The sequence below is a fragment of the Aethalodelphis obliquidens genome, unplaced genomic scaffold, assembly GCF_003676395.1.
Source record: "Aethalodelphis obliquidens isolate GAN/ISIS:26980383/991018 unplaced genomic scaffold, ASM367639v1 scaffold65, whole genome shotgun sequence".
NCBI lineage: Eukaryota > Metazoa > Chordata > Mammalia > Artiodactyla > Delphinidae > Aethalodelphis > Aethalodelphis obliquidens.
The window spans coordinates 4,722,137-4,734,366 of NW_020838009.1; the positions used below are offsets into that span (position 1 = coordinate 4,722,137).

General features: G+C 40.5%; 1 protein-coding gene across 3 annotated transcripts in view; it reads left to right on the forward strand.

The window, feature by feature from the left end:
- The first annotated feature begins 1,844 nt into the window (after nucleotides 1–1,844).
- MORF4L1 (mortality factor 4 like 1) overlaps nucleotides 1,845–12,230 on the forward strand; it is a 35,080-nt gene continuing 24,694 nt past the window's right edge. Inside the window, exons 1-4 of one of the 3 annotated variants that reach the window (XM_027089257.1) lie at nucleotides 1,845–2,125; nucleotides 6,563–6,609; nucleotides 8,300–8,367; nucleotides 11,631–11,747. In XM_027089257.1, coding sequence (XP_026945058.1) covers nucleotides 2,086–2,125; nucleotides 6,563–6,609; nucleotides 8,300–8,367; nucleotides 11,631–11,747 — 272 coding nt within the window. In that variant the 5' untranslated portion in view covers nucleotides 1,845–2,085. The remainder of the gene's footprint in view (nucleotides 2,126–6,562; nucleotides 6,610–8,299; nucleotides 8,368–11,630; nucleotides 11,748–12,230) is intronic. The other 2 variants (XM_027089258.1, XM_027089260.1) reach the window with 2 other exon arrangements.

Below are 12,230 nucleotides of genomic sequence, written 5' to 3' on the forward strand. Positions count from 1 at the left end.
GAACAATATATACAGTCCATTTATGGTAAAAGGAAAAACAATTAGGGAGCATACAAAAATGTCCATGCAAAATGATGCGGAAGTAAATGAGGGAAAACAGAAGGATTCCTCAAGTTTTGCCCTGTATTTTATACCTCTGAATTGTTGCATCATGTACAACTCAAATATTCAGATATTACTTGCATAATTAAAACATAAAGGCAAAAAAATTAACTTTAATATAAATGGAGAAAGAACACAACGAGGGTGCTAGGATAAAGAAACTGCAAGGATACTCAAACAACTTACAACAGTAGTACCTTTGTGGGGGAAGGAGCAGATGACGGACTGAAGTGGGAAAGGGACTTCTCACTATCTTCACTTTTTTTTGTTGTTGTTGTTAAAGCTTCATGCACACTATCTGATTCTTATCCTCAGAATAAGCCAATGAGGTACATTTTGCAGATAAGGAAAGAGCATAGAGAGATTAGCCAAGCAGTCCAATTTTTTTTGTTTGTTTTTGTTTTCTTTTTTTTTTTTGTCTGCTCTGCACAGCATGCAGGATCTCAGTTCCCCCGACCACAGATCCAACTGGAGTCTTAACCACTGGACAGACAGAGAAGTCTCACTATCTTCAGTTTTATATTAAAATTATTTTGAATTATTGAATTTTGAATTATTTTAAAATATTCTGTATTCAAAACGTTAAAAGAAGTATACTTCAGAGTTTTGGTGTGGTGATGGGGTCACAAAGAGGCCCTTGCGCCTTTCTTTGATATTCTAAGGAGTGGAACAGACCAGATGCTGTGCAGACAAATGGAGTGAGGGTTCTTTGTGGGTTTCTGTGGTCAAAGAAGGGCTTGTGTTCAGGCAAGACTGAAGGAGAAACTGGAGTCAGATAAATGGGGAAGGGTCTGGAATTCATGGGGTGCATAGCATGCTTAGGGGAGGGTTTAGAAAAGGCATGGAGACAAGCACAAAGCCTGGAGGACGGTGGGGGACTGTTTGTGGAAGGACTTCAAATGCCAAGCTAAGGACCTTGGGATTGATCATCCTTAACGTTTGCTGAGCGTCGATTCACTGTTCAGCGCTGCACTGAGCCTTTCCATGCAAGTCTCACAGTACACCGATGGAAAGGTGGTCTTATTCTCCCCATTTTGCAGGTGAGCAAACTACAGACTTTTTGAACAGGGGAACGACACGAGGAAATTCGTGTGTGTACTCAGTAACAAAGACATCAGGTGACCATAAAGTGCACACATATGACAGGTGCAGAACCCCAGCGTGGGTATTACTTGGTATTATTCACGGTAGCCTCTTTGGGCGGCGGGCATAAGTACATCACCCCAAAAAGCCAGAGCTCGCCCCCACAGCCTGCCTAGTGTCTCCCTCTCCGTCCTCATTTCCGCAGGACCCAGGCTGGAGAAGGGGAGGTGCAGGACCCGACAGATGGCCGTCAGTCCCACCAAATAAACTGTCAGTGAGCTTGCTAAACAACGAAACTTCTAGACGCGGACTCCACTGCCTAGCCCCCTTCTGGCCAGATTGCTGGCCGTGAAACTTTTCTAGGCGGAAACTACTCGAGATGCTACTGAAAGTAGGCTTCAGGAAGCAGCCTTTTCTCTCAGGCCATTTCAAAGCCCACATCATTGTGGCCCTGTACTGCCCGTGGGCCTCCGCAACTGGGCCTCTCCCATTCTTAAAGTGAGGCACTACCTTCCCTTGCCCTCGCTCCAACAAACAAGCAAAATCAAATCCCGGCTTTAAAAACCCCAGGCGGTCCTGGGGTAGGGGGGTGGGAAGAGGCCGCCACCCCTCCCCCACACCGCGGCGCCTCAAGCGCCCGGGAACTACCAATCCCGGCGTGCCCCGGGGCGGCGCGGGCGCAGGGGCGCGTGCGCGGAGGGCAGCCGTTGGCTGGAGCGGCGGCTGCGCGGGTCGCGATGCTGTGAGGTCTGCGGCCGCTGGCAAATCGGGCCCAGGATGTAGAGTTGGCGGTGGCTGACGGCGCGTCTGACGCGCAGTTGGGTGGGGTAGAGAGTAGGGGGCGGTAGTCGGGGGTGGTGGGAGAAGGAGGAGGCGGCGGCGGCGGCGAATCACTTATAAATGGCGCCGAAGCAGGACCCGAAGCCTAAATTCCAGGAGGGTGAGTCTAAGCTCCTGGGGAAAAGGCATCTATCGGCGCAGGAGAGGGAGGCGGGCTTGGGGTGGTTGAGGTTTGGGGTCCGGGGGTGGCAAGGGCTGCGCCCAGAGGAGGCGGCGGACAGGGCTTTGTGCGGGGAAAGCGCATTGCGGCGGGTTATTTCGGTGCGTCATGAGGAGAAAATACCTTGTGAAGGGAAAGCGTTAGGCAGGCGTTAGAGTGGCAGAGGGAGCCATTGCCGCGTGGCAAAGCCTTAGTGCAGTGTTTGTTCTGAGGAAGAGGGCGCGGAGAAAGTAGCCTATTGTAGGGAGGCGACTGGAGCGCCATGGCGGCGGGGGAAGTGATGTGGCGTGGGGGAGGGGAGTCAGCGGCGGCGGTTTCGGGCGCCGGCGCGGAGCACCCCGGCCGCGTGGGCGGCCAACGCCTGGCGATCTCGGGGGGCCTCGAGCCCGGAGGTGGTCGCGCTCGGTGGAGCCGCCGGGCTGCGGCTGGGGGGGTGGGCTTCGCGTCTCGGGGCGGGAGAACTGCGTTGTAAAATGGCTGCTGCAAGATGGCCGCGCCATCATGGCCGCCGGCGCCTGGGTCCCCGGCTCTCGGCCGCCGACGCCGCTTTAGGGCAGATACAGCGCCCCCTTCTTCGCCCGCTCCCGCGCGGGAACCGGTTCCCCGATGCTTGCCCCAGGGAGGTGGGTGGGAACTGGAGAGAAAAAGCGCGAGCGTCTGGGTCGGCTTTGTGTTGCCGGCAGGCGTCTCTTTGCTTACCGAAAAGCCGAGTGCCAAGATCCTATGGGGATGTGACTGCGCTCTTGCTGTGCGGTTGCTTGTAAAGCAATAAATAAAAGCTACCTAAACGCGATATTATGTTTCCACCTAGAAGTCCCATTGCCTTGCTGTTATCTTTTAAGTACAGCAGTTGTTTGACTAATTGCAGCAATATTTGGTTAACTGATTTGAAAGTTGAGTTTTTATTGTCTTTGATCGACATGTTTTGGCCGACGGTAGAATCTGATTTCAACCGTCGAAGAAGACAGCTCTTTAATTTCCACAATTAACGTATCCAATCATTTATATTAAAGTGGAGGTTTAGGAGTAAACTAAAATGGAAGTAAAATTCTGTGAGGCAAGCAAGAACACTTTAAAATTCCCTTTCATTATTATGGATGTGTTAGTTACCGTAGATGTCGAGACGTCTGCAAAAAATTGTTGTAGCGATTTTCAAACTTTAATGTGCATTAGTCGTTTACACAAAACCCAAGTATATTGTAACTCTGTGGAATATTTAAGATGTTTCTAAGCGTGTGTCTGCTATGACTGACTCTTAATACCTGCTTTCTCTGACGCTGAGAAGCTGTGTGACTACCTTCTATGGATTGCCTTTTTTTTTTTTTTAACCAGATATTTTGGAGCAGGGATTCTTAATCTAGGGTCAGTGTTTATAATTCAGCAGATCCGTGAACTTGAACGGGAAAAAGTGTTGGTTTCTATTGTCTAACTAAAATTTAGTATTTTTCAGTTGTGACTGTTAGAACCCCTCCCCCACAAAACAAGCAAAGCAAACAAAGAAACAAAAAAACCACAGTAGTATCAACTGGATGTTTTCATGTCCCAGCATTACAGTGGTGGGAGATACATTGAGACGAAATGTATGCTCGTCATTATTTCAGAGCTGTGGTAGTAATTGGATCAGTGGCTAAATGCTTATATCCATTAAGAAGCTCATATAAAACCATAGAACGTGATATTTTAAATGTTTTGGTAACTATTTCAATACAGTTGGTTTCTTTTGTAATACTGTTTTACGTGTTTGTAGAAAAATTCTGGGAATAGGCCCAAAGGCTTAACCAGACTGTGAAGGATCCATGGCACAAAAAATTAATCCCCACTGTAGGATATGAAAGGAAGATCACCCAGGTGTGCGACAGTTAAGGTTGGCTTACTGGAGGAAGTGCTTTAGTTCTAAACTAGAGGGATGGTAAGAGTGATGACAGCGAAGGAGAATCCATGTGCTGCTATAGTGGTGAATTAGAGAAGAGTATGAACTAGTGTATCTGTAAGGTTTTGAAAGCTACCCAAGAGTCTCTGTACTTACCATTACCACCACTTTCCAGACATGTTTTCTACTCTTGTGTCAAAGTTGTAACCATCTTTAAGAAATTATAATTATTTATAAGACATTTTCAGAGAATATCTTGTAAGGAAAAACGAATATTCTGTTGGAACTCACAGAATTATAACACTGCAGAAGAATTGAGCTTCTGTAATGGTGGAAATACGAATGATCAGAAACAGTTTTTTTTCTAAATGGTTCTTTTAAACTTGGAAGTTTTTATTTAATAATGGTGCAGCATGTTATAAGCAGTTTTTAAGCACAGTGACTGTTTTGCACTCGACTTGGTCTTCCACTTGAAATGTTAAAGCATAAGGTAAAGAAAGCTATTGGGCAACTAGCCCATTGTCTGGGGGAGGACTCTTAGCTTGTTAGGAGACTGACTGATGCTGGAATTTGAGTAATGTTCCCAGTAAGCAAACGAGTGGGAGGATGGGGAATTGGAATCGCGTCACCCTTGGAATTTTAGAGCATTGGGCAAGATTACTTTTGTAGTTTGATACTAGAAAGGATTAAGAGTGAAGAAAGATTTAAAGAAAATACCTGAGACTGTGGTTTGCTCCTTACCCAATTAACAGTCCCCAATTAACACTTCCATGAAAAAAATAGGCATTTGTTATCCTGGGTCATGCTCTTCAACTTACTGTATATTTTTTCAACAGGATATTAGGGCCAGGTAGCTAGAATGGAGGTCAAAGGGTCTTAGCCTCAGTGCAATTGTCTTTGGAGGCAGCCGCCAAAAGGAGGGAGAGGGGAGTGAGGCCATTTTCAGGGTGCCTTTAGAGAGTACCTGGAGTGTTAAATTTGGGTACACAGGTCTGATCTTTGGCGCTGCTCTTCAGGCCCTATACCTTATCTATATCCCCATGGTCTCATTCTTATCCACAGTATTCAGCAGTGGCTCCAGCCTAGCTTTCTCTTGCCCTCCAGACACGTGTACTCAACTGCTTAGCAGATGGCTCCAGTTTGGATGTCCTGTAGGCACTGTAACTTACTCCAAAATTGATCAGAAACCTCTCCCTCCATTTCCTTTTCTCATTAATGCTCCCACCATGCTGGAAGTCAGTTTAAAGTGTTTCTACTTTGGCTTAGCTGTCCTCCTCACTGCTTTTGATACATACCTATTTTCTGTTCTTATCCCTGACAGTTGGGAGAAGTCTTTGGTCTCCTTGTTTCTAGTCTCCACTTTTTCTGCATAGGCCTAGTAGCCTCAGGCAGTGGTTCCTCAGAGTGGACCACTGCACAAGAATTTGTCATGTTTCTTCTATGCTTTGGTACCAGTTGCTTTCCTCAGCATGGGCCCTTCCCTGTGACCTTCCCAAGTAGCTCATCAGTCACTCTTCTTACTGCTTATGAAGATAGTTAAAATAGGAAATCCAGTAAATTGTGCAGAACTGTTTGGTTACACGTCAGTGTCACCTATACTGCCCTGTAGTCTTTTCAGAAATGAGCTAGTAGGCTATTTTAATTTAATTTTAGAGCTGAAAGAGCTGACTCTGTTGGCATTTTTGTTACCTCTGGGCCTGTTGAAATCAAGTGGACCAAAAATAATGTGAGAAGTCTGTTTCTTCTACAATCAAATGGTATTTTAAGGTACTGCCAGGAATTGCCTGCCTGATTTGTCTGATGAGCAGGGGTGTCTTCCAGATCTTATTCCAGTCCCTAACATTTTATTTAGTCTTGCAAGTCTTAATGGTAGATGCAACACAGAGTGTAAGTTCCAAAGGTTAGAATTGTCTGGGTTTTTTTCTTTTTCTTTTTTTTTTTTTTTACTTTTTCCCATTGAAGCAGCCCAACACCCAGAACATCATTGAACACACTGAAGGCATGAACATAGTGGGACCTCTTTTTTTAAAAAAACAGCTGTATCTGATGCACATTGAAATTTTTATGCACAGATTGTTTTTCTTAGTTTAATCAGTTTAAGACGGTTGGAAGCAGAGAAGGAATAGGTAGAGCATAAGGTCCTAAACTTAAGATGTCTTTAAATACCACATGTATCAGTACATTGAAAAATAAACCAATTCTGCCAGTAGATAGCTACAGTAGATTTAATTTGTTTAGCAGGTGATAGATGATTTGATGATTTTAATAGATTGATATCCTGATTACTTTTTGTTGTTTACATCAGTTGCTAAGGTGTTTTTGTTGTATTGAAGTTTGATCTGAAGCGTTGATGGATGCATTGCCTTACCCACTTGCCTACTCTTTTGAGGAATACCATGGTACAAGTGTGACGGCTCTCCATCACAACCAGATGTGCATATTCTTACATATGAAGATAAATCACAACTAACCCAGTACTTTTTTTTTTGTCTTTTTTACTTTTACAGGTGAGAGAGTGCTGTGCTTCCATGGGCCTCTTCTTTATGAAGCAAAGGTATTAAACTTGTTTTCTCTTGAAAAGTTGGCTGAAATTACTGGTTGGATAATATCAGTTTTCAATGGTTGGTAGCTTTAGTGAGAGCTACCTTTTTCATAGATTTTCATAGATTCATAGTTCCTCATCTTCTCTTTATGGATGTCTTACTGTTTTCTTAGTGGGTCTTATAAAGCATTGCTGTCTTGCCATTCATCTTACTGAGCTGCTAAAGGTCCAGTAGTTGGAAAGAGCATTTGAGGGGAAAGATAGAATATTGACTATTAATGGGAGCAAAATAGCATTTTGTAGTTAATGACTTGTGAGAAAATACTGCCAAAGTTAACTTTATTTGCAAATATAATGTGCTGAGTAAGCACTGAGTAGTTACATTAAAGGTAAAAACTAACATTTAAGATGAGTACATTTAACTTACTTGTTGGATTGTTTGGCAAAGTCTGAATTGTGGGGGGGTTCCGGGGGGGTTCCCTTTCCCTTTTCTCTGTATCAGTGTTGTGCTCAGGTAATAAAAACTGATTTTCCATTTAGCCAAAGGTAAGTGGGATGATGCATTACGAAGTCAAAGGTGTTCTTAGTATTTTGTTTCTGGTAACTTTTTTAGCACAAATATTTAAGGTGTGTCAACTTCTTTTACAGTGGTAGTTTTTAAAAAATGAACAGTATGCTGAACAGTATAATATTTAAAGGCAGTTTCAATATATGTTCTAGGTGAATATGTCTCTGAAAATACGACTAAAGTGTCAGTGTGACTAACCATTTTCACTACTTTTTACTTATTTTGAATACGTAGTGGATGTATGTTTTTAAAGTTCTTAAATGGCTGAAACTGGATTCATGGAGATGGTCAAGAACTTTTTGTGTGTGCACGTATATCTTAATGGTATAATACCGCTGCAGCTTATAATATATTCTGAGTCCAAGTTTTTTTTTGTTGTATCAACTTCTGACAAACTACTGGACTGGCAGATTTTTCTGCTCTGGCAGCAGAAACACTCCAGTGAACAATTTTAAATGGTGATTGAAATAGCTTAAACTATTGTGGTTCTCTTGATTTGCATCTGATAAAAACTTAAATCCAGACAGCCCTCACTTTTTCATAATGACTTCTAATGATTCGATCCAATTTGTTTGGCTGCTTTTAAGAAGAACACAAGATGTTTTTCATCTGTCACTTTGCTAGTTGCTGATAATCTGCAGCAGAACAGCTATTGCCTTGTGTAAACTAATGAAATTTTTTAATGATTCAAATTATTCAAAATTATTTTTAATTCTTTAAAAGAATTTAATAATTCTTCAGCTGAATTATTTTTGAAATAAATGTAGCTTTTGGCTAGTTGGACTTTGAGAAAGCACAAATACTGTTTTCATTAGCTGTTCTTGGATAGCTTATCTAGCCCAGTAATTTAAGGTTTTAGGGGGACCTTTTGTGCTTATGGTTCTTCAGATTTGTTGGACTGACTCCAACAAATTTTAAGACTGTTCGGCAGTTTTATAACTCTGAATACCTAAGTAGTCTGAAAGCTTAAATAATGTTCTTTTAAAGAGTTGCATCTTATTATGTTCATTTTGGCCACCAGAGAGTTTTAAGTGTAGAGTTTGTCTTTGAAAGATTGGTTACTTGAAAATTATCCAGGTAGTCTTTTTTATTTCCTTCAGTATTTCTAAGTGAACTTTTTCTTTTTTATTTCAGTGTGTAAAGGTTGCCATAAAGGATAAACAAGTGAAATACTTTATACATTACAGTGGTTGGAATAAAAAGTGAGTATTAGATCTTTAAAAGCAATGTTTTATTTATAATTAACAAGGTAGCTTTGTGTCGTAGACTGATAACAAGCATATGCTTCTTAATTCTTGCAGTTTTAATGTAAATACATGTTGAGGCAAAGGTGAACCATTTGTAGTGTGATGAAAATAGAATAGAAATTAGGGTATACGGCCTTTTTTTTTTTTTTGCTGCACTGCGCAGCACGTGGGATCTTAGCTTAGTTCCCTGACCAGGGATCAAACCCACGCCACCTGCACTGGAAGCTTGGAGTCTTAACTACTGGACCTCCAGGGAAGTCCCCTACAGCCATTTTATTTTACATTCTTTGGAGTATTTCTTGTGTTCTGGTATAATGTCTAATAATAATTAGCCCAACTATTTTCTGGTTTGGTACATTTTAAGACAGCTTGAGTTTTTTGCCTTAACACAAACTTAATGATTACATATGGTATTTCAAGCAGTTATACTCGAAGCTAGTTGGCTTTTTCTACCTAGAAGCGGGGGGGGGGGGGGGAGGAAAAAGATTGCCTGATTTGGAAGTATTAACCAGCTCATGTTTTGAACTTCAGAAGCATAATTAAATGCTAACAAAGTGAATTCGTGTGGTTCACTTTTTGGCATATGACCTAACAGAGGTACAGAAATTTAGTTACAGAACCTAATTTTGCACCCCAAAGAGTTAAAACTTTTTTTTCTTTTTTAGAAGTGATATTGATGTTGCTGGGAGTGGACAGTGGTTATAGATTGAACACATTCTAGAATGTTTAGCCATTGGAGCTCTTTGTCAGTGATGGGTCCTTCTTCTTGGGGCCCATAAATATCACATTTGATAATTTAATTCATTTTTGGTGCTTGTAATTGAGTAGCCTATAATTTTTACTATGAGAGGATTTTAATTTTACTAATGGTGTTTTGTCCTTCAAAAATAGTACTGCCAGAAAGTGTAGTGCTTGAGGAGTTGTTTTCTAGCAGATTTTAAAGCTTTGTGTCACCTTAGCCATACTCTGGTAGCCATACTCTGGTAGCTCTCCAAGTGAGCACTGCCATCTGATTTGATGAATACTCTTGCTTTGGAAGGAGCTTTTCTCCTTGACATTTACTGACTCTGTGACTTTGTTCGTCTTTCATACAGTCCCATAGCCAGGTGACCAACCCAGTTAGTTTTGTTTATTAGTTAGAAAATTTTATCACAAAATGGTTTTAGCTAAGAAGAAATACCAGACCCTTACTTTTTCTTCCATTAGTATAGTTGTAGAAAGGTAGAGATGTAAAATGTGTAAAAGTGCATTCAACAAATGATTTTTTCCAGTTAATGCTAATTAAAATATTTATAATAATGATATGTTGGTAATACAGTAACTCAGAGTGACCCTGTGGGCTTTTAATCCTTTGGTCTTTTTCTTTTTTTTTTTAATTTATTTTATTTATTTATCTTTGGCTGTGCTGCGTCTTTGTTGCTGTGCACGGGCCTTCCCTAGTTGTGGTGAGCGGGGGCCACTCTTCATTGTGGTGCACGGGCCTCCCACTGCAGTGGCCCCTCCTGCCGCAGAGCACGCGCTCCAGGCGCGCAGGCTTCAGTAGTTGCGGCGCACGTGTCCAATTGCTCAGCGGCATTCGGGACCTTCCCGGACCAGGGCTCGAACCCGTGTTCCCTGCATTGGCAGGCGGATTGTTAACCACTGAGCCACTAGGGAAGTCCCTCCTTTGGTCTTAATAGAAGTAAATGTCTATGATTTTAAATGGGATTTCAGGATTAATGCTAAATTGAGGGTAATATCCAGGAAAGTTTATCTTCTTGATCCCAGTGTAGTTTATGGCTTTTTCTTCCCTGTTAAAAAAATGAAGTGTTTAAAACTGTATTGCAGTCTTTTACTAGACTTAATATGTTATATATCAATATTCTGTTAACGTCAGGTAAAGTTGAGAGTATATCAAGATATAAAGAGAATCTCAGTTCTCTATAGGAAATAGAGTATCTTATTTATGCATATCATGTATGGGAAGTCTATCCAGGAAATTAAAGAAAAGCAAATAGCAAATTCATGGAATAGATCTGACCCCATCCCCGTGTACACTGTAACTGTTTTAGGATTTCATCTTAATAGCAGTGAAGACAGCTTTTGTGCTTAATTCTTCCATGTATAATATTTTCTATAAAATTACATGTAGGTATGTACAGTGTGAAGACTGGGTTTTAAGTGGCATTTGTAGCTTATAAGAAATTGTGGAAATACATAAAATGCTTGCATTTTCTGATAGTGTTGCTTGAAAATAAACCTTTGTTTCCTTTGTTATGTTATCTAGTAACAAATAAATGATAGGGTACACAGTTTTTTTGGTTTTTTGTTTGTCTCATTTTATATATTACTCCTTGTAAAAAGAATTAAGGAAAAAATAGCACTAAATATTGGAGATCTTTATATCTTTGTAGACATTGAGGAATATTAACAAGGATGTGTTTTTTGTAGTTGTTTTGGTGTATAGATGAATATAAGGAATTTTGAAATTTTTGATCTTTAATAAGTATTTAGAGAAGCCTTTAAATCCATACAGAAAGGAGGAGGAGTTGCTCAAATACTCAGCAAGTATGTTATGTTTTTATTTAGTGCTGTGTAAGTAGTGCCATGGATCATTGTAACTTTGGGAATTAATGACAAGCTACCTTTAGAAAATTCTGAGATTCTTTTATGCTTGAGCTATATGTAAAAATTTCTGGATATTTGGCCTTCAGTTACTACCCTAGTAGTGGTGTTCTTCAGAGCAAAAGATGTTGTCATTTCATTTTCATGTGGTTCAGCAAGGGTTTTCAGCTCCTGACATGTGAAGGAAACTCAAGAATTGGCTTTTAGATCAAGGTCCTTATTTAGATGCATTTTATATCAGGGGAAGGAATTTGCAAGGTTCTAAAATAGAACTTTGTGGTAAATAAAAATTTGCTAGCTCCCTTTAATTTAGAGAGAATTGCAACAGGTATAAGAATAAGATCCTCATTTTGAGTACAGTTCATAGGATACTGTGCTTTCAGAAAAGCATACCACAAAAGCTCAATCTCCAAACTGGAATTTTCTTAAACTTCAGTAAATGTATACTTTTCAAAAGCACAACAGATAGTAAGCTATTCCTAAATTCTCAAAAACCTTATTGGAATTTGTTGACACAGACATTTAAGTATTATATTTGTAAATAAATCTTAAAGCTTAAGCTAAATTCTACACCTAGTTACTGAGATTACTTTGTACTATGCTGTCTGTATCAGAAGTGCTGTGAGGCCCAGGCGCTCTGAAAAAACTTTGAAGACACGTGAGGATATTGTAGCACTTTTTCCTGTTCCTGAAGGAGCTCCCTCAGTACACCACCCCCTCCTGACCTCTAGGTAAATGCATGTTTTAAAGTTTTCTCTAGGAGATCATGTTGAGGATTGCTTTTTATTTTTTATTCTTCTTTTGGCTGTCTTACATAAGAGGTCAAAGGTGGGAAATTATTAAATAAAAGACTTTGAGGATACATCTTTTTGTGTCACTAAAGGAGCTCCATCAGCAGGAGGAAAAAATTTGCACAAAAAGTTCAGCATTCCCTAAGAAATACCTTATCTTTGTTTTCCCCTTTGGAAAAAAAGCCACATCAGAAATCCTGTTCTGAACAACAAGGTCCTACTATGGCACAGGGAACTATATTCAGTGTCCTCTGATAAACTATAATGGAAAAGAATAAGAAAGGAATGTAAATATACGTATTACTGGATCACTTTGCTGTATAGTAAAAGTGAACACAACATTGTAAATCAACTATACATCAATAAAATAAAATTTAAAAAAAAGATCTTGTTTTGAAGGAGCTTTTCTAAGTGCCAGAAGGC